This window comes from Bufo bufo, chromosome 10 (genome assembly GCF_905171765.1).
Source record: "Bufo bufo chromosome 10, aBufBuf1.1, whole genome shotgun sequence".
NCBI lineage: Eukaryota > Metazoa > Chordata > Amphibia > Anura > Bufonidae > Bufo > Bufo bufo.
This window is the reverse complement of record NC_053398.1, coordinates 62,859,584-62,882,928: the sequence shown is the minus strand read 5'-3', so window position 1 is coordinate 62,882,928 and position 23,345 is coordinate 62,859,584. Positions and strand designations below refer to the sequence as shown.

Genomic DNA, 23,345 nt, shown 5'->3' with positions numbered 1-23,345 from the left:
AGTCCAGCAGAGCTTCCGCTGGAGTGTCTCCCACTTCCACCTGGCACAAGGGATCTAGAGACTCTGGGTACCTATTGCACACAGCCTCCTGGCATATAGCGACTGATGGTAGCCATGGTTAGTGTCCATGGGCTCAACCCGGTGGGAACAGTCAGCCCTTATATGGCCAGGCTCCTGACACCGCCAGCAGACTATCGGAGCCAGGTCCGCCGTGGGTACATCCCAGGTGGGTTTTATCGGCTCAAATCTCTGGTCCTCGGGTGGAGATTTCCGGGGTTTGCCGACCCCTCTCCCGACAGAACCCTGCTTTAGATTCCTGGTAGCTTCATAGCGTTCCACCAGGTCCACCATCTCAAGGGCATTGCCAGGAGACATCTGACCGATCCAGTGCTGGAGAGGGTATGGCAAAGCCCTCCAGAACGTATCGGCTAATAGTCTATACAGCATAGCTGGGGGACTCAGCACATCAGGCTGTAGCCACTTTTGCAAGAGGTGGAGTAAGTCATAATACTGGGTCCTCGCAGGCTCAGCCGGCTTAAACCCCCACTGATGTACCCGCTGGGCCTGGACCAACACATTCCCCCTCAGTCTTGCCAAAATCTCACCCTTTACTTTTTGGTAGTCGTCCGCTTGATCATCCGGCAAGTCAAAATACAGTTGCAAGAAAAAGTATGTGAACCCTTTGGAATGATATGGATTTCTGTACAAAATGATCATAAAATGTGATCCGATCTACATCTAAGTCACAACAATAGACAATCACAGTCTGCTTAAACTAATAACACTCAAAGAATTAAATGTTACAATGTTTTTATTGAACACACAATGTAAACATTCACAGTGCAGGTGGAAAAAGTATGTGAACCCCTAGACTAATGACATCTCCAAGAGCTAATTGGAGTGAGATGTCAACCAACTGGAGTCCAATCAATGAGATGAGATTGGAAGTGTTGGTTACAGCTGCCCTGCCCTATAAAAAACACACACCAGTTCTGGGTTTGCTTTTCACAAGAAGCATTGCCTGATGTGAATGATGCCTCGCACAAAAGAGCTCTCAGAAGACCTACGATTAAGAATTGTTGACTTGCATAAAGCTGGAAAGTGTTATAAAAGTATCTCCAAAAGCCTTGCTGTTTATCAGTCCACGGTAAGACAAATTGTCTATAAATGGAGAAAGTTCAGCACTGCAGCTACTCTCCCTAGGAGTGGCCGTCCTGTAAAGATGACTGCAAGAGCACAGCGCAGACTGCTCAATGAGGTGAAGAAGAATCCTAGAGTGTCAGCTAAAGACTTACAAAAGTCTCTGGCATATGCTAACATCCCTGTTAGCGAATCTACGATACATAAAACACTATACAAAAATGGATTTCATGGGAGGATACCACAGAGGAAGCCACTGCTGTCCAAAAAACCCATTGCTGCACGTTTACAGTTTTCACAAGAGCACCTGGATGCTCTTGTGCAAAATATTCTGTGGACAGATGAAACCAAAGTTGAGTTGTTTGGAAGAAACACACAACACTATGTGGAGAAAAAGAGGCACAACACACCAACATCAAAACCTCATCCCAACTGTGAAGTATGGTGGTGGGGTCATCATGGTTTGGGGCTGCTTTGCTGCATCAGGGCCTGGACGGATTGCTATCATCGAAGGATAAATGAATTCCCAAGTTTATCAAGACATTTTGCAGGAGAACTTAAGGCCATCTGTCCACCAGCTGAAGCTCAAGAGAAGATGGGTGTTGCAACAGGACAACGACCCAAAGCATAGAAGTAAATCAACAACAGAATGGCTTAAACAGAAGAAAATACGCCTTCTGGTGTGGCCCAGTCAGAGTCCTGACCTCAACTCGATTGAGATGCTGTGGCATGACCTCAAGAAAGCGATTCACACCAGACATCCCAAGAATATTGCTGAACTGAAACAGTTCTGTAAAGAGGAATGGTCAAGAATTACTCCTGACCGTTGTGCACGTCTGATCTGCAACTATAGGAAATGTTTGGTGGAAGTTATTGCTGCCAAATTAGGTTCAACCAGCTATTAAATCCAAGGGTTCACATACTTTTTCCACCTGCATTGTGAATGTTTACATGGTGTGTTCAATAAAAACATGGTAACATTTAATTCTTTGTGTGTTATTAGTTTAAGCAGACAGTGATTCACATACTTTTTCTTGCAACTGTACACCCGCTCGGAATCGGATGCCAGGAATGGAGCGATGACCTCAGCCCACTGGTCACGGGGTAGCCTTTCCCTGATGGCGACTTTCTCGTACATCGCCAGGTAGGTTTCGATGTCGTCTGCGTGTGTCATCTTAGGAATCACGGCATGGACTGCTTTCCGGGCATCATGGACGTTCGGGGTTGCTCCTGCTGTCTGCAAAGCCATCACGTGTTGTAGCAGTAACTGGTTAGCCTCCTGCTGCTGCTTATTAGTCTCGCGTTGCTGCAGGTTTGTCTCTCGCTGCTGCTGCAGATTAGCCTCCATGAGGGCCTTCACCATAGCCTCCATTTTGTCGTGGGGCACTGGTTGTAATACAGCTAGTTTAATTTACAACATACAACCGTGCCTGAAAAATGCAGAAATCAAAAATATCGGCGTTCACGCCAGCCTCACTGCTCTTGCCCGCATCCTCCACCAATTGTGGAGACTTGCTTTGGTAGACAGGATTAGCGGATGCAGTGTAGAGGCAACAACAAGTTCTTTGGATCAAACTGTTCGGTGTTTTATTCACACTTTAGGCAAATGGCAAAACAAGCAGTCATATTCAAACAAATAAGTCACCTTACGGTGTTAGTGGTAATTCACACTATGCGGCAATTCTGCCTCAAAGAGTCCTTGCTCATAGCAGCATCAACCTGTTTTCACGCCAAACAGGTAGCAAGCCTTCATCCAGACACAAGGCTCCCAGATCCCAACACAGAGACATGGCTTCTGAGCCCAGCTGCCTATTTAAGGACAGCCAGGTGCTGCCAAAACCCAGACTGGCATTTAAAATCCGGTCTGGTATTTGACCTTACCCGGCTGTAAATCAGCCCAGCAGCACATGCTGGGAGGAAAATACCTGTTTTCCCAGACTAAACCTCTCACTGTGTCACAACGTGTATAATTGCATTATAATATGGACACTGATATGTTTTGATATTAGTGTAGATTTATTGATATTCAGCTTTTATTAGTAATGATCTATCACTTTATGATGTCTGAGCATATTATAGAGGTTTTATGAATGATGGCAAATTTTATTGTCTCATTTTTACTGTCACTAGCTGTTTTTCCTATAATTTTTTTTTATTGATTTTTGAGTCACATGCCCGGGATCCCGACTATGACCTCACAGGATATTGTGGGATTTCGCTGCCATCTTGAAAAACACCACCTATGAGGATATACGATTCGCTCTCACTTCAATGAGAGGTTATAGATGATTTATGGTGGTGATTATTAGGAGGGATTACTCATATGTTGCAGGGTATATAAAGGATGAGAGGAGTGTAAACTGACACACCTCCAAGAAGAAGGGAGGCGAAACGTAGGTCGGGTTGTTGGCTCCCCCGGGCTCTGGGTCTGTATGTCCTATGTCCAGTTTTCACCTGTGTATTTGACTCTCTCTTTGCACGTTTTAGATTTTTTGTTTAGTTATTTCTTTTGTTTATGCCTGGTCACATCTCAATGCTGAATTATTTGTAAGAGGTGTTGATACCTTAGATTTGAGTTATGTGTTGGGATCTGGCCATGACAGTTGTATTTATAAGGTATAGTGCCAAGTGGAGTCCTCAATTAAATCATTATCTGGATAAATATTATCTCATTGTATTATTACCCCATATATGAAAATAAGGGGAATCTGTAGAGGTAATTGTGCAGACCCCGCGTCCGGCAGGGCCATTATTGTCCATAGCGCTTAACTGTTTTGCATGTTGTAATTCTTCTTGTCTATTTTTTGCTTGTCCAATTTTACATAATGTAATAAAGAATGTATTTGTAATTTAAGTGTGGTCTTGTTCATTTGGTGAGGTATACATGGTTACCACACAGTCATTTATGTATCTATTTGGGTTTCCAACACAGGGACTGAATCAAAAATCAGGAGAGACAATCCGAGCCAAGATCAGAATCAAAAGCAATATGATAATAAAGCCAGGTCATTATCAAGAAGTCATGTCAGGGTCCAAAACATCAGGCCGATGCAGAGTCAAAATACCAGACGGAAGTCAGTAGTAAAACACCAGATGACCTTATTCACAGGCAACTTTGGGCAGCAGCTTGCCTGTTTAAATAAGGCCACACTAAAGTCACGTGGGACACCCAAGATGACATGATGTCACCTTGACGGACGTAACATATTTCCAGTGATTGGCCAGCGTTCCTGCACTTGACCCCGGCCGAGTAGCCATAGCAAGAAGACACTGCCTGCAAGTGATCACAGCCAGGGCCGGCCTTTGGGGTGTGCGGGCTGTGCGGCCGCACAGGGCGCCATAGCAACAGGGGCGCTGGGCGGCCGACAGCTCGCAATGTAATATGCGGCAGGCGAGGCTGCACTTGTGTTCTCCCTCGGGGCGCCCCCTCCATCTCCCCCTCCCCTGTCTGACCTGATTCGTTCCTCCTCCCCTGTGTCTGACCTGCCTGCTGCCCCCGCCGCTGCCAATAAGAAGAGAGACAGGAGGAGGAGGGGCTGTGGCCACTGCGCCACCAATGAAGATAACTGACCTGAAATACAAATACAGGAGGCGGGTGCCGGAATCAAATAGCCGGCACCCGACCTCTGTGACAGGGAGCTGCGATCAGCTGCAGTTGAGTTAACCCTTCAGGTGCGGTACCTGAGGGGTTAACTGCTGCTGATCGCAGCCCCCTGTCACAAAGGTCGGGTGCCGACTATTTGATTCCGGCACCCGCCTCCTGTATTTGTATAAGAAACGTTGGTGGCACAGTGCGCCCCCCCCCCCCCCCCCTCAACACCCCAGTATAAAAAACATTGGTGGCTCAGTGGGAAGTGCCAATGAGGGTTAAAAAATAATTAAAAAAATTAACTCACCTCCTCCAGTTGATCGCGTAGCTGCCGGTCTCCTGTTTCTTCAGGACCTGTGGTGACGTCACTGAGCTCATCACATGGTCCATTACCATGGTGATGGATCATGTGATGTATCATGTGATGAGCACAGTGATGTCACCACAGGTCCTTTGACAGGTCCTGAAGAAAGACCAGGAGACGATCAATTGGAGGAGGTGAGTTAATTTTATTTATTTTTTTTAACCCTCATTGGCACTGCCCACTGCGCCACCAATGTTTATTATATTGAGGGGGGGCGCACTGCACCACCAATGTTTATTATATTGCGCCACTAATGTTTATTATACTGGGGGGGGCACTGCGCCACCAATGTTTATTATACTGGGGTGTTGGGGGGGCGCACTGCACCACCAATGTTTATTATATTGGGGGGGCGCACTGTGCCAATGTTTATTATATTGGGGGGGGCCCACTGCGCCACCAATGTTTATTATACTGGGGTGTTGGGGGAGGCGCACTGCGCCACCAATGTTTATTATACTGGGGTGTTGGGGGAGGCGCACTGCGCCACCAATGTTTATTATACTGGGGTGTTGGGGGGGTGCACTGCGCCACCAATGTTTATTATATTGGGGGGGCCCACTGCGCCACTAATGTTTATTATACTGGGGTGTTGGGGGAGGCGCACTGCACCACCAATGTTTATTATATTGGGGGGGGCGCACTGCGCCAATGTTTATTATATTGGGGAGGGCGCACTGCGCCACCAATGTTTATTATACTGGGGTGTTGGGGGGGTGCACTGCGCCACCAATGTTTATTATATTGGGGGGGCCCACTGCGCCACCAATGTTTATTATGCTGGGGTGTTGGGGGGGGCGCACTGCGCCACCAATGTTTATCATACTGGGGTATTGGGAGGGGCGCACTGCGCCACCAATGTTTATTATATTGGGGGGGGCGCACTGCGCACAACGACGGGTTAGGGAAATTTCACAGCAGAGTGCGCATGCGCTGGGAGCCTCGCCGGCGGTTAGGGTAGGGAAAAAGCACTGGCCCGTAGTAATTTTTCCCTTCCCTAACCGCTGGTGAGGCTCCCGGTGCATGCGCAGTGTCGGCCGGTGTCCCGCTGAGAACATCCATCCGATCACCGCACCTGTGCACTGGCCCATAATTTTTCCCTTCCCTAACCGCTGGTGAGGCTCCCGGTGCATGCGCAGTGTCGGCCGGTGTCCAGCTGAGAACATCCATCCGATCACTGCGCCTACACACTGGCCCATAGTTTTTCCCTACCCTAACCGCCGGCGAGGCTCCTGGCGCATGCGCACTCTGCTGTGAAATTTCCCTAACCTGTCGTTGTGCGCCTGCGTGGCGCTGCACACCTCCTCACGTCATGTCCGGTGCGACCGGAAGTGACGAAGGTAGGGAAATCTCACGAAGTAGGGAAAAATAACATTACACCGGCCTTTGGGGTGTGCGGGCTGGTAACTACTTGGTTGGATAGTCAGCCAGCCTATGCCATGATGCCAGCAACAAGCAGTGTTTTTTTTTTTTGGGGGGGGGGGGGGCGCCACAAGGTTTGCTCGCACAGGGCGCCTGAACACCTAAGGCCGGCCCTGATCACAGCCACCGGCATCCCGGGTATTACACTGCTTTTTGTCCCCCCATGCAACACCAGAACTAAGCTCATTACATAACTACAGCACCAAAACCAAGCCCATTATATACAAACAGCACCAGAACAAGCCCATTTCATAAATACAGCACCAGAATACATAAGTACAGCACCAAAACCAAGCCCATTACATAAATACAGCACCAGAACCAAGCCCATTACATAACTACGGCCTCAGAACCAAGCCCATTATATAAATACAGCACCAGAACTGAGCCCATTACATAAATACAGCAGCAGAATACATATATACAGCACCAAAACTGATTTTACAAACTTTGTTAACCCTTTAGGTGTTCCACAAGAATTAATGGAAAATAGAGATACAATTTCAAAATTTTAACAGCCAAACAAAACTCAATATTTATGGCCCTGATTCTGTAGTTTACAGAAACACCCCATATGTGGTCGTAAGCTACTGTACGGGCACACGGCAGGGCGCAGAAGGGAAGGAATGCCATACGGTTTGGGGCTCATTTTTTCCGGGATGAGGTGACGGTTAGATTGGTACTATTTTGGTGGGCAAACACCTTTTTGATCGGTTGCTGTTGTACTTTTTGTAATGTAAGGTGACAAAAAAATTGTTTATTTAGCACAGTTTTTATTCTTTATTTTTTACGGTGTTCATCGGAGGGGTTAGGTCATGTGATATGTTTATAGAGCTGGTCGATACGGACGCGGCGATCCCTAATATGTATACATTTTTTTTCTCCCCTATTTTCTACCAATTTTTTTTTACTTTATTTGGGGAAAATGACGTTTTTGTTTATTTTTACTTGAAACTTTTAATTTTTTGGGGGGAAAACTTAATTTTTTCAACTTTTTTTTTCACTTTGTTTTTTGTCCCACTTTGGGACTTCAACTTTTGGGGGTCTAATCCCTTTACAATGCATTCCAATACTTCTGTATTGAAATGCATTGGCTGTATGAGTAATACAGTGAGTATTACTCATACAGCTTCCGGCCTGTGAGATCCAGGGGGCTGGATCTCACAGGCTCGTCACCGGAAGGCAGCGAGATGCCTTCCTTAGGCATCGCGCTGTCTTCCATGCCATCGGGTCCCCCCTACAGCCGCATGGGGACCCGATGGCACGCCCGATCACCGCCGCAACCACAGGTAAAAGCCGCAAACCGCAGGTCTGAATTGACCTGCGGTTTGCGGCGATCGCCGACACGGGGGGCTCACGGGACCCCCCGCGCATTTAGCCAAGGTGCCTGCCCAAAGATTTGAGCAGGCACCGGGTTCCGATCACCGCCCGCCGGGCGGCGGTGATCGGAACTATACATGACGTACCGGTACATCATGTGTCCTTAAGTACCAGGACAACATGCCGTACCGGTACGTCATGTGTCCTGAAGAGGTTAAAAAGTCAATTTGGGAAATTTTCTTGAAAATAAAAAAAAAGCCTCTAAAATTCTAAGCCTTTAGTATTCTAAGATACTAAAAAATAAAATGACATTTACAAAATTATGTAAATATGAAGTAGACATATGGGGAATGTTAATATCTATTTTGTGAGGTATCGCTATATGTCTTAAAACCAAAGAAATTAAAATTGAGGAAATTTACAATTTTTCAAAATTTTTGGTCATTTTGAATTTTTCTTGTTAGCAAAGGTAAAATATAGCGACTAGGGATGAGTGAATCGACTTTGGATGCTTCATCCGAAGTCGATTTGCATAACACTTTGTTTTACTACTGTACAGAGTGGGAGCTCCATACAGTATTAGAATGTATTGGCTCTGATGAGCTAAAGTTATTACTTTGTGAAGTCTTGCGAGACTTTGTGTAAAATCTTCGGGATTCATTTTTACTGTAAAAAACCTTGATACCGAACTCGGGTATGGTTCCATAGTACTACTTGGAACCAAACCCGAGTTTGGTATCAAGGTTTTTTACAGTAAAAATTAATAACCGAAGTTATTACACTAAGTCTCAAGAGACTTCACAAAGTAATAACTTCGGCTCATCAGAGCGAAGAGTTATGCGAATGGACTTCGAATGAAGCATCCAAAGTCGATTCACTCATCCCTAATAGTGACCCAAATATACCACTAACATGAAGCACGATGTGTTACAAGAAAACAATCTCAGAATTGCTTGGATAAGTAAAAGCATTCCAAATTAAGTGACAAATGTTAGATTTGCAAAATTTGGCTCGGTCCATAAGGTGAAAACTGTGTGATTAAAGGGTTAAGTACAGGCAGACATCTGCAAATGTAAATTTACTTTTAGGCCCCTTTCACATAGGCGAGAATGCATGAGGTGAACGCATTGCACCCGCACTGAATTTGGACCCATTCACTTCGATGGGGCTGTTCAGATGAGCGGTGATTTTCACACATCACTTGTGCGTTGCGTGAAAATCGCAGCATGTTCAATATTCTGCGTTTTTCACACAACGTAGGCCCCATAGAAATGAATGGGTCTGCATGAAAATCGCAAGCATCCGCAAGCAAGTGCGGATGCGGTGCAATTTTCACGCATGGTTGCTAGGAGATGATGTAAGTAAATTGATAAAAATCTATTTACTGTATTATTTTCCCTTATAACATGGTTATATGTAAAATAATAGCATTCTTAATACAGAATGTTTACTAAAATGTGGCATTAGGGGTTAAAAAAATAAATAAAAATTAACTCCCCTCAACCTGTTGTTTGTGCAGCCCGCATTATCTTCTTTCTTCTTATTTCAAGACCTGCCAAAGGACCTTTGATGACGTAATTGCGCTCACCACGTGGATGCATCAGGATGTCTTCAGTTCAGTCTTTTTGACTATTCAGGACGGAGATAATACCGCAGCATCCTGCGGTTTTATCTCCGGCCCAAAAAACGGAACACTTGCTTGAATGCTGGATCCGGCATTTTTTTCCCCATAGGAATGTATTAGTGCCAGATCCGGCATTCAAAATGCCGGATCCGTCCTTCCGGTCAGCGCATGCACAGAACGGTAAAAATTTTAAAAATATATAAAACGGATCCATTTCTCCGGATGACAAACGGAGAGATGGATCCGTTCTTGCAATGCATTTGTAAGACAGTTCCGGATCCGTCTACAAATGCTTTCCGTTTGCATGCAGATTAAAGGATCCGACAGGCAGTTTCGGTGACGGAACTGCTTGCCGGATCACTCTGCCGCTAGTGTGAAAGTAGCCTTACTTCCTCCCAGCTGATGGGTATAGCACTGCAGAGAGATTATGCAGTAATACTCTCATCATTATATAAGAGCAGCAGACATGTTGTACAGAAGGTAGTAATATAACCTGCCCGAGCTTTCCACCTGCTCCCTCCTTTGTGCTCCCGCTCGCTTGGTGCATGATAAAGAGCTCACACAAGTCAATAGCCTGGGGCGCTGTTTTTTGCTTCTGTGCAGTAGACAGGAATAGTTTATATGAGGCAGGGCACAAAGCAGCACAGCTGCCTCATTCCAATCCACTAAAGCTACATTGCACTGCATAACGTCCAGAACTGTGTGCCCGGGGCAGACATAGACAGAAGAGGGCCCCTGTGCAGTAATCCTATGTGGGCTCATCATGGTGCTTCTCACCACTATGCCTCTATAGTAAATTCTTCATCTCATGTATTAGCATCCATCAGTAATTTTGAGCCAAGACATGCCTTCATGCTCTTTTTTTATTTTGTTATGGGCCTTCTTTGCCTAAAAGTCCCCATGCGGCTGCACAGGCTGCACCTATGGTTCTCGTAGATTGTAAGCTTTGCGAGCAGGGCTCTCATTTCTCTTGTTTAAAGGGGTTCTCTGAGATAATTTTTATTGATGAATTATCCTCAGGATAGATCATCAATATCAGATGAGCAGGGGTCTGACACCTGGCACCCCCACCAATCAGCTGGTTGCCGTGCCAGTGCAGCCTTTCCTTCATTGTTTACCTGCCCGCCGTCGACATCGCAGCAGTGAGCAGTGTAATTACAAGAAGCCGTCCCATTCACTTGTATAGGAAGGAGCCTTCTCTTCAACCAACTCATTGATGGGGGTGCCGGGTGTCAGACCCCTGCCGACCTGATACGGATGACCTATCCTGGGGGCTGTGTCATGTCCTGCTTTCAACTGTATCTGAGGAGGCGGATACAGTTGAATACAATGGTGGACAAGCAGCCGTCAGCTCTCTTCTCCACCATTCCTTGGCCTGTGCTCTCCCCAGCAGGCAGGCTCCATGTCATCACACCTGCTGAGCTGAGCAGGAGGCAGCACAAGCTGGGGGTGATGTGCTCCATTCATCAGGGGAACGGGGCTAGGTGTCTATTACTTTTTATTGTATTGAACCTGCAGAGGGGTGCACTGAGGGGGAAACACTATTGTGAGTGGGTGCTAAAAGGGGGGCAGCACTAAGGGTTCTTACTGTGGGAACTCTGAGGGGCTACTAAGGGGGCATTCTTACTATAAGTTGAGCACTAGGAATTCTTACCCTGAGACATAACCAGGGCCGGTTCTATAATAAGGCAGACCAAGCGGCTGCCTTAGGGTGCAGAGACGAGGGGGGGGCTTTTTTTTTCTTATTATCCTCCTCTAAATCCTGCGTCTTATGGGCCGGTGCGTCTTAGAGGGCGAAAAATACGGTCCTCAAACCAGCGATTGTCTGAAGCTGAGAGAAAATACCAGGACCACATTGAGGAGGAGCAGGCTGCTGCAGATGGGACCAGGGCCAGGTAAGCTGCGGGGGCCCTGGACATAACTAGTGTGAGGGGGTACAATGGAGGCATAATCACAGTGTCTGACACATACAGGGCACTGGAAAAGTGTGTGGGGCCCACAGATGAGTGTACAGAGTTGGGGCACAAAGGAGAATAAGTCAGATAGATGTGTGTGGAGGTCAGAGGTGAAATTGCCAAAGTGTGTGCCAAATGTTGTCCCTCTCTCCTTTCTGTGAAGCTTGTGACTCCTGTTGCATCCAGTAAAGCCCTGTCCTCTGGGGTCTGGGCCATTGTTAGTACATGTGGAGCACTGGTTCCCCTGCATGTAGGGTGGCTCCTTATTCTACACTACAAGGAATGCTACATTATGACTTTTTTTTATCTTAAATAATTCGAACCAGGCAATGTAGGGCATTATACGTCTCATCTGCACCCACATGATCTGTGCACCTATGATGTCCGGTCCATGAGGTGAGGCCGCAGGTTCCCGCCCACAGTGACGTCACGGGGTTTAAATCCCCAGCGCCTGAGCGTGTGGACAAAGGCAGGAGAGGTCTAGGATTGTGGGCGCAGGGCTGCGACTTTCTGAGAGGGTCACTCCGCCTCGTTACTATTCTGTGCCGCTGATGTCCAGTGATAAGGGTCTCAGCTACAAATCTGCAGTCTCCTCTCTTTGTCCAAGTGCTGGCATCCGGAAAGTGATTGTTCAGACTCCGACATCTAGGATCGAATTACCGCCCAGCGCTGATTGGCTGCTCCAGCCCCTGGGCTCTGCTAGAAGACCAGCTAGCCGGCAATCCATGCTGTGCTCTTCAGGACCAGGCTGCTCTCTTGCTGTTCTCCAGTACATGGCCGAGGAGATCTAATTAATCCCAGGTGACTTCCATCCAGGTGTGAGCTGCTTCACTATGAGGGCACAGCCTCCTCATACCCGCTCCGACCGGGCATGGGTCAGCAGATGGCTGGAGGTGACCACAGCAAGTCTGAAGGAGCTCCATCTAATGAGGCAAGAGGCAGAGGAGAAGGTCAGAGGAGTCCTGGAAGAGAAAGAAAGGTCCGAGAAGAGGGATCGGGACGGATGGCAAGGGATGGGTGCAGAGGAAAGTATGGCTTATGCTAGATGGAAGAATTTGGAGATGGATCAAACAAAACCTAGGAGTTTGGAGTTGGCCCACATCCAGGAGGAGGCTCTTGTCAGACTGAGAAAATGTAAACTCGAGAACTTTCAAGAGATGACTCCACCACAGGACATAGAACTGGACTACAGCTCAGAATCAAGTTGCTTCAAACAAGCAATCATGGCTGACCTGGTAGAAGGGCTGCAGGCCAAAGTTCATACAAGAAAGTGGAGTGTGGAGTCACCTAGACCTGCTAAGACCATACTAGAACAGCCACAGGAAAACTCCATCCACCTTCCACAAAGTCTTGGGAGACAGAACCAAGCACCAGCTGACACCAGCAACCAACGCTGGCTCTCCCAGTCATCTATATGGACCAGAACAGATGGCCAAGAACTAGATAAGACTGGGCACAATGTGGACAAGACTGTGGAGCAAAGCGAAGAGCGAGAGGTGAGTTCACTTCTGTTCTACTTATGCTAAAGCAGTCTCTAGCATATTCTAATTGTTACCCATGGTGCCATATGAAGTGGTGACCCATGAGCTTACTCTCTGATGACCACACAGTAGCGTAAATGCATAGGAAATGTCTTCATCCTTGAATGCACTTTTAGGAAGGTCACAATCAGATACCTTCTATCTCTATTTGTGTAAGAGGTGTGTGTTTGTGCAAGGTGTAGAGACTGTGCCTAATTGCAGGACAAAGTCTTCCTCTCCCTGAGGGGTAAAGGTGGCAGGAGCAATCTGTGACCTCTAAGGCTCCTCAGAACATGGTTATCTATGCCATTGCACCAGACTTTTTTGACACTTGGGCTACTTTCACACTGGCGTTTTGGCTTTCAGTTTGTGAGATCCGTTCAGGGCTCTCAGAAGCGTCCAAAACGGATCAGTTTTACCCTAATGCATTCTGAATGGAGAAGGATCCGCTCAGAAAGCATCAGTTTGCCTCAGTTCCGTCTCCATTCCGCTCTAGAGGCGGACACCAAAACACTGTTTGCAGCGTTTTGCTGTCCGCCTGACGAAACTGGGCCAAACTGATCCAGGATCTGTTCCATTTTTGGTGGTTAATCATGGACCTGATTTTCTGAACATCATTGTGAATACCAGCCTGCCTGGTAGGGTCCCTTTCACAAGAAGCCATTTAACCTTTCCATACACTTTGGAGCGTGAAGGCCGGTTTACACATTGCTTTTATGCTGCATCGCAAAAAACCCATCCAGAAATGCATCTGTTTTACTATTATTTTTATTTTATTTTTTTATTTCCCCCCCCCCCAAGTGAAAAAGTAAATCAGATGGAAATTTTATCATGGGGGAAACCTTTAGAAGTCTGTTTTACTTGAGTCTTCGTTGATTTACTTAGCACCAAATTTAACCAACAATATGAGGCATCTATAAATGCTGCCTCACTTATTCCCCTGGAATAAATTTGCAATGATAAGGGCACGGCGACACTGGTAGTACGACAACTGTCCCAGCCAGGATCGCAGTGTGAGTGACTGGGAACCCTGATTCACAAGAAATCCAGTCCCAATGCCATACACTGCAATCACTGTCACCGTGTATCCGTGCCTTAATCTGGAACATAGCTTAACAAAGCCCAGTTTTCAAAACTGGACCGAATGGCGTAAAATGCAGAAAGTTGCAAATATTTTTTTATTTTTTGTTCGCAAATAATCCCAAAAAGTCGCAAACCCCTATTTTGTGACTGAGACCAGAATTTTGGCGTGAAAAATTCCCCCCCATCCCTCATGTGTTTCACCTGTGAAAACTGCATAGGACAATTACCACATAGATTTAAAAGGTTTAAACTTTTTTTTATGTGGGTTTTGGGACTCCTTAATAGAACAGTAGTGCACATCTGTCCATCTCTTCATTGACTCCTATGGGTCTGGCCACACGGTCAGGTTTCCTGATGCAGTTTTGGAAGCCAAAACCAGGAATAATTTTTTTAAAAAAAAAGTTGTATATGCTTTATGATCCACTCCTGATTTTTGTCTTTCGAAACCTGTCCACGTGGCCGTACCAGAAGGCCACCCGCACACATTGTGGAATATGCACAACTTTTCCACGCAGATACCTGTGTGGAAAAACCGCAGTGTAGTACAGTACCAGCAAGATGTATGAGATCACACAAATTTCTTGAACACTTTACATATATATATATTTTTTTCAGTGCAGATTTTGACCACAGCATGTCAATTATGTTTTTTTTTTTTTTTTTTTTGTGATTTCACCTTTTTAATGGAAGGGTGAGATCTGTGGAAAACCGCATCTAATCCACACCAAAAGCCACAATTAGAAATGGCTGATTTTGGTGCAGATATGGTGCTCAAACGCACATGCATCCGCACGGAAATTTGTGTGGCTCTTATGCGCGTTTACCCGCACGCGTGTGCAAGTGGCTGACGTAAAGCCTGCTACATCTGTCCCATAGAAGTGACATTCACACTAGCGCTTCATCCAGAGAAAGGACTCTGGGACGCCCCATTCTCAGGATCACTGAGGGCTCCGGTGGTCAGACACCCACCATCTGATATTTATCACCTGGATAGATGATAAACACTTTGTGTAATAACCCCGTTTCAGGACCCCAGTGCCAATATTGCTGGGAGCACTACATTCAGCTGCAGAATACTTGCTGCCATTTACCACAGCCCATAGACTCAATGGGGGAGATTTATCAAAACTGATGTAAAGGAAAACTGGCACCTTACAGATTGTGCCTTACATTTTTTAGAGCTCTTCTGGAAAATGAAAGTTGAAATCTGTTTGGTTGCTGTGGGCAACTAAGCTGGTTTTCCTTTACATCAGTTTTGATAAATCTCCCCCATTGAGTCCGTAGGCTGTGGTAAATGGCAGCATATATTCTGCGGCTGAAAGTAATGCTCCCAGCAATATTATATTTTTTATAAAAACAAACCCCTGGCTAGGCATTCAGCCTTATTTAATCCGATAAGGATCTGCTGTTGCTAAGGGAAGCCTTGTTTAGGCATACCTTTCCATTACATTGAAATGTTGTATTGTATGGTGTTGAAGTATTGAGGGGTTGTCCATGTAATACATGAATGTGCTGGGTCCGCCAGGTCGCTGTGACACATACAGGGGTGTCCTGAACGGGGAACATCCCTCCCCCCTCCCAATTTGCAGTATTTTGCCTTATTCACACGCCAGTGTTTGGTCAGTGATTTCCATCAGTGATTGTGAGAAAAAAAACAGGTGCGGCTCCAAACACAGAACAGGTGCAGATCTTTCCCTTATAGCTTATGGCCTCCTGCACACAAACGTGTGCGCCCCATGGCCGTATTGCGGACCGCATTTGCAGATCCTCAATACACGGGAGCCGTACCGTGGGCATTCCACATCACGGATGTGGACCCCTTCACTTCAATGGGTCCACAAATCCGGAGATGCAGGACGGAACGGAAGCACTACGGAGTGCTTCCATGGGGTTTCGTCCCGTACTTCCTTTCTGCAAAAAGATAGAACATGTGCTATCTTTTTGCGGATCGTGGACACATTGAAGTGAATGGGTCCGCGATCCGCTGCGGCTGCCCCGCGGTCGGTGTTCGTGCATTGCGGCCCGCAACTTGTTCGTTTGCAGGAGGCCTAAGGCTGGGTTCACACGAGCGGATGCCGTGCGTGGCATCCGCTCCGTGAATGACAGCCAAGACCCGATGCAGACTGCAGAAGCACGGAGCATTAACATGATTGATAATGCTCCGTGACTCTCTGTGATCTCTTTACTACGAAATCACAGTGACAACTTTATCTCACTGTGATTTCATAGTAAAGAGATCACAGAGAGGCACGGAGCATTATCAGTCATGTTAATGCTCCGTGCCTCTGCAGTCTGCATCGGGTCTTGGCTGTCATTCACGGAGCGTATACCACGCACGGCATCCGCTCGTGTGAACCCAGCCTAAGTCTGTGAAGGCTGGTTTTGGCTCACAATCACTGATGGAAATCACTGACATGTGAATGAGGCTTTAGGGTACCTCCATGCATTTCAGAACATGTGCAGATTTTTGTGTGCAGCGTGCGGATGAAATTTTAACATCTCATTCACACACTGCGGGGTCATTTATAAAGACCGGTGTAAAACGCTGGTGTTTGTTTCCCATCTGCCGTGCTGGAGGATTTGGCAAATTTATCATGAGGCATCCTCCAAAATGGGGTCTTGTGTAGTGTTGAGCGAACTTCTGTTTTAAGTTCGGCGTCTAAAGTTCGGCTTCCGGTTAGCGGAGGATCCCGATATGGATTCCGAATTCCGTTGTGGTCCGTGGTAGCGGAATCAATAATCGGCCATTATTGATTCCGCTACCAAGGACCACAACGGAATTCGGAATCCATATCGGGATCCTCCGCTAACCGGAAGTCGAACTTTAGACGCCGAACTTAAAACAGAAGTTCGCTCAACACTAGTCCTGTGCCTTTTTTACGCCACAAAGTGACGTGCCTAGAAAATAAACCCTAATGAATTTTACCGTTGGGTAAACTCTGCTGCAGAAGCCATGTCATAAAACCAAGGCTGAGCTTAAGCTGGCCTAGAATTTGATAAAGCTACTCCGCTTGTGGTCCCCTGCCATGGTTTTTGCATGGAAACTGTGACAAACTGCGGATTTGTCATAGACTTTGGTGTGGAATCTAGAAGTCTCTATTCATTGTCAACTAGCAGAGATATTGAAAACGGCATGAAACCTAAATGAGTTATCCAGGATTTTTATATTGATGGCCTTTCCTCAGTTATGTAGATGTTACCTTTTGCTGTTCATTTGACCCAGTTAGGCCCCTTTCACATTCTGAATACAGAATGCATAGTAAAACAGCACTGGAGGGGTTAAAAAAAAATCAAAAAATCATTTAACTCTCCTTAATCCACTTGCTCGCGTAGCCGGCATCTCCGTCTGTCTCTTTTACTGTATAGGACCTGTGGTGAGCATTAACTATAGTTCAAGGACCTGGGATGACGTCACTCCGGTCATCACATGGTACGTCACATGATCTTAGGCCCCTTTCACACGCGTGAGATTTCCGCGCGGGTGCAATGCGTGAGGTGAACGCATCCGCAAGCAGGTGCGGAGCAATTTTCACGCACAGTTGCTAGGAGACTATCGGGATGGAGACCCAATCCATTATTAATACAGAATGCATAGTACAATAGGGCTGGAGGGGTTAAAAAATATATATATATTATAATTTAACTCTCCTTAATCCACTGGTTCGCGCAGCCTGGCTTCTCTTCTGTCTTTTATCTTTGCTGTGCACAGGAAAAGGACCTGTGATGTCACTGCGCTCATCACATGGTTCATCACATGATCAATCACCATGGTAAAAGACCATGTGATGAGCGCAGTGACGTCATCAAAGGTCCTATTCCTCAAAGATGAAGACAGAAGAGAAGCCGGGCTGTGTGAGCAAGTGGATTAACGGGAGTTAAATTAATTTAAATTTGTAAAAAAAAAAAATTTAACCTCTCCAGCCCTATTGTACTATGCATTCTGTATTAAGAATGCTATTTTCCCTTATAACCATGTTATGAGGGAAAATAATAAAATCTACACAACACCTAACCCAAACCTGAACTTCTGTGAAGAAGTTCGGGTCTGGGTACCAAACATGCCGATTTTTCTCAAGCGCGTGCAAAACACATTACAATGTTTTGTACTCGCGCAGAAAAATCATGCAGTTTCCCGCAACGCACCCGCATCTTATCCGGGCCAAAAACATGACACCCCTGTGAAAGAGGCCTTACAGTTTTACCAAGCAGCGCCATCTACTGGATAGTGGCTGCACTTGGTATTGCAGCTCAGCACTATTCATTTGAATGGGACTGAGCTGCACCTAGGCCACGTGATATCACTTCTTCTAAGAAGGTTCCTAAGCACTTATGGAGCACAGCCGCCTGATGGGCAAGGGGGGCCAAGAGTTGGACCACCAATAATATGATCTTGATAGGCCTTAAATATCGAAATCCTGGAGAACCCCCTACAGCTCAGTCCCATTCAAATGAATAGTGCTGACCTGCAATACCAAGTAGATGGCGCTGTGCTCGGTAAACTGTAAGGCCACAGTGAGTGTCGCGGCTTCCTCAAATAGCTGATCGGCAGGGTGAAGGAACCTGAGGATAGGCCATCAATATTACAATCCCAGGGAACCCCTTTCATACAAAGTCATTATTTTGTGTTGCTTAACTGGTGCCAACATATTCTGTAGAGATTGTATTGTGTTAGGCCATGTACCGTCCAATGGAGAGTTGGTTCATTAACTCCTAGTTGCGACTTCTTTTCTTATGACCCTATGTGTAGCCTAAAATCAGTCTGTGAGATAGAGAGATATACCTCACTAGTCCTCTGCCGTTCTGGTGCTTACTGGGTCCTCCCTGGTCTCCACTTGCTGCTTCTGCTCGACATGCAGGGAATTCTCTGAAATGCCCGCTCACTGACAGGTGATTCACCCCTGTGCCCAGTTATTGGCTGCCATGTCCTCTGTGTGCTGAGCTGAGACCAGGGGGACCCAGCAAACGGCGGACTGCAGGCCTGACTTGGATCCTTTTAGAGAACTGCTTTGGTGGATTAGGGTACACATAAACTCGCTGTTATCAATGTTACATCTCCCTATTTTACCAATACCCTCTCTTGTTCAGCCTCTGTTTTCAGTATTTGCCACTGAACCTGCATCACTGCGCAGAATTGGATCTGGATCTTTGGCACCTCGACTAAGATTGGGAAGTTCTGGAGTTACGAGCGATCTCCTGTTTACAAGACGGATGTCTGCCCATAGCTCAGGTACGTAATAACTGTTATTTTGTTATTTAACGCACCATTATTACAAAAGAAAAATCGGGGGTTATTTACTTAGAGCACTAGGACAGTTTTTGGCATAAAAAAAGGTCGTATGATTGCGTTTTGTGACTTTTTAAAACAAAATAAAAAATTTCTGCCTGTATGGCAATTCTTAAAGGGCTTCTACCACCAGAAATACTGTTATGTAGCTGACTGACATTAGTGATTACAGTAAAAAAAATTCCCTGCAGCTGTTTTTGTAAAATAAGCACTTTTATTATATGCTAATGAGCCTCTAGGTGCTATGTGGGCGTAAAATCAGCACCTAGAGGCTCCGTCCACTCACGCTTTATCCTGCCCAGGTCCCCTGTTCTGCCCGCCCCGCTCCTCTTGATTGATGCCACGGTCCACCGCTTCGTTGACGAAATCCCGCGCCTGCGCCGTTCACTTCTGTCTTCGGTGCAGTGAGTGAAGGCCGCTCTCCTGATGCCGGCTTCCTCACTGCGCCTGCGCCAAATACAGAAGTGAACGGCGCAGGCACGGGATTTAGTCTGCGATGCAGGGAACAGTGACATCAATCAAGTGGGGCGGGCAGAACAGAGGACCTGGGCGGGATAAAGGGTGAGTAGACGGAGCCTCTAGGCGCGAATTTTACGCCCACATAGCACCTACAGGCTCATTAGCATATTATAAAAGTGCTTATTTTACAAAAACTGCTGCAGGGACTAATGTTAGAAACATACTGTTATGTAGTGCTGACATTAGCGCATCGCTATATCAGTCAGCTACATAACGGTATTTCTGGTGGTAGAAGCCCCTTAAGCTTTCCTCTCTGCTGGGGAGCGGCAGGACTCGGACTCGCATTCACAAACATTTATGCCATTTCCAGGTGTACAAGTGGTCAGAAAAACTGCTCCACTCAGAGAACATGCTTTGGCATAAATTAGGCACCTCCTCTGGCATGTGCAGGGGCCATCAAAGACTGGTATAAAAAGCAAGTGTTTGATAAATGACCTCATGGAGGATAAGGCTTCTTTCACATACGCGATATGGCGCTCGTACATGAAATAAGCCTGTGACTGCACTGACCTCTGCTAAAGAAGTACAAGGTTTCTGCGTCTCGCCTCCCCCGTGGACTACAAGCTACCTTTCTACAGTAGTCTGTAGTCTCCTATAGATTTCCAGGGGTAGGAGGCTGCACCTGTAGTTGGAGAATGGAGCAGATTAGTTTTACAGCGTCAATCCAAGATGGAGTTACTGTAGAGGGATTTTGTGAGCTTATTGTGCCATCTCTCCCGCAGGCTTTTATGAGACAAGTGACCTGGACTCCACGTCGTCATCCTGTTCTTCCCTCTGTAGTGACATCTCATGTCACACTTCTGTCTCCTTGATGTCACCACATCGAAGCTCTGGGATGAGGCCAAGGTCTATAGATTGTAGCCTGGAAAGGAGAAAGGAGCTCCAAAGTGGAATGTCACAAACAAAGCGCCCAATGTCTGCAGGTAATGTATACTATAGACCCTTTAGGCCTGTGTTATTTTGTGCACTGTAATTACAGCATCAGACAGGTGATAGTCGGGGTTGTTCATCTTTTGTTTGGCTCGACCTGCAGAAGGAAGCGTAGTTACCTGCTTTCCACCACTGGGTCCTGGCTCCTCCGCCTCCCTCATGTCCCCTCACCTGTTGACATTCGCTTTGATGCCACTGCAGCCAATAACGGGCCACAGCAGTGACCGCCTCCTTTGAATCGCGTGACCAATTGACAGCGGCATCAAAGCAGATGTAAGGGGAGCAGGTAAGTATGCTTCCTTTTTTTTTTTTTTTTTTTTCAGGTCTGGGGTCTTACTTAACACCCCCAAAAGGTCCTCTTTCACCTTTTTGGTTTCTTGTTTTTTTTTTTTTTTTTGGATACAATAGTTGAAATGTTTCAGTGCTGAACAACAATGGAAAAGGGCAGCCCGTGCATTGAACAGGGGGATTTCTGGCAGCATCCACTTCAGGTTATAATGGCCACACATGCAGTATGCAGTCACGAAGGATCAACATGGCTACTTGGGATACCCCTACCAAGAACAGACTAGTGCCAGTCATATGCTGAAAGGGACACGCGTGAATGACAGTCATTTCGGGGATACTGTAGCTCAGCTTCTCTTAAGGTCTTTAAATGCCGGCGGGGACATTTTCTGTAACCCCCATCGGAACATAACTTGTCATGTGGCACAGATTTCAGTTCCACAATATGTTCAGGGTGTCTGCAGTGCAATGCAGAGGGTGAAATCTCCAGCGGACCCATCTGACCGTATCCTCATAGTTTGTATGCAGGGGATCTTTTTTCTTCCAGTGATTTGCAGCAATAGTTGTTTCTACTTGGAAATGTATTCATTTATAAAGCATAATGGTATTTTCTTTCCATAGGGGCTCTGGATGGATACTCTTTACGATCTTCTAATTCTCAATTTGATCTCGTGCAAACTTATGATGTGCCTCCTTGTGACTACCCATACTCTGGCACTCCTCCACTCTGTGCAATCCAGCAGCGTCAAAAAGCTGAACGATATATTTGCAAGTTGGCCCTTAAATACCGCTGCAAGCCAGGAACGTTCACCGTGCGCCCAGACTTTGGTCCACAAACTCCCAGACGTCCAGCTCAGGTCTTTCTTCCTTCAAGTAGCCATGTCTGCCTTCCTTCACCTCAAATCTCGTCATTATCTTCTAGCTTGGTGGATGTCCGCAAACACTCCACTGGTTCTTGGGGACGATTTCTTAGCCGTGTCATGCTTAAGAAGGAATCTAGGATTGCAGCCTCGGAGATGAACCTTGAACAGTGTGGGAAAAGCTCACGAGACACCCTGCGTAGTCCATCATTGGCAGAAGGCCAGTTTACACGTGCAAAGTCATTCCGTGATTTGCTGTCTGTCAAGCCGTTCAAGAGAAGCCAGAGAGGGCTGAACAAAGCATGGTAGGATCATCTCCAGCAGGGATCAGCAGCCTTCGGCACTCCAGCTGCTGTGGAACTACAACTCCCAGCATAAAAACATGTTTAGCTGCTCTTCTAACGCCCATAGAAGTTAATGAAGCATTCTGGGAGTTGTAGTTTCTGAACTGATGGAGGTTGCTGATCCCTGGTCTTCAGAGTGGCCTACACAAGTCCTTTAAATTGTTTTGTCGTTGTCTATGTAAATATATGCATATATTTAAATTGTGTATACTCTAAACAAAGTATAATGGTTGAAAGAGAAATTTTTTTTTTTTTTTTTACCAGTTGTGTAATAAATTTTAATTCCCTCATTGATCCTGATGATGATTATTATTATATTGCCATAATTTACCTGGAAAATGATTTAAAGTTGCAGGAAGGGTTGTATGCAACAAAAAAATACCACTTATTTACCACACAAGTTTTGCTATGTGGTAAACATATTTTTATGGAAGCGCCCCTTTTGATGAAAAACTTTCTAAATTTTTTGGCATAGTTTATATTTGTGGTGTCGGTGAGTACACAATGAATTCAGAAATATTACACATTGGCTACTACTCCGGGGCACAGGCTACAGGTATTGATGGTTACCAAGTGGGCTGTGGGTGAATGACAGGGCTGTAGGGCATAAAATAATGAGCAACTTTTACACCGACATCTGAGACGGGAGAAGGAAAAGTTACCTGGAACATCTGCTGTTGTCACTGCCTCATCTCCACACTTGCCAATATTGTAACGGGTAAATTGAAGGCATGCCAGTACAGTCTCTGGGAATGCCCTACCCCATTTAACAGCTCTAGATGGCCCACATTTGCCAGGACTTTCTCTGAAAATTATGGGCAGTCCCCAGAAATCCAGAATTTTTGGAAACTATGCACTGTAAACAAAATACCCTCTCATGGTGCCTCTAGAACAGGGATGCACAACCCACGGCCCTCCAGCTGTTGCAAAACTACAACTCCCAGCATGCCCTAATAGCTGTAGGCTGTCCAGGCATGCAGGGCATTGTAGTTTTGCAACAGCTGGAGGGCTGCAGGTTGAGCATCCCTTCTCTAGAAGATATACAGCAAGATTTTATTTTTAAAGGAATGTATCATGTATTTTAGTTTTATAAGTTTGATTTTTAA

General features: G+C 46.1%; 1 protein-coding gene across 1 annotated transcript; it reads left to right on the top strand.

The window, feature by feature from the left end:
• The first annotated feature begins 12,108 nt into the window (after positions 1–12,108).
• LOC120980047 lies at positions 12,109–22,246 on the top strand. Its single transcript, XM_040408916.1, has 5 exons — positions 12,109–12,910; positions 19,103–19,248; positions 20,131–20,141; positions 20,543–20,743; positions 21,657–22,246. Exons 1-5 carry the CDS (start codon positions 12,248–12,250, stop codon positions 22,202–22,204), a joined length of 1,569 nt encoding a protein of 522 aa, XP_040264850.1. The 5' UTR covers positions 12,109–12,247; the 3' UTR covers positions 22,205–22,246.
• The last annotated feature ends 1,099 nt before the right edge of the window (positions 22,247–23,345 follow it).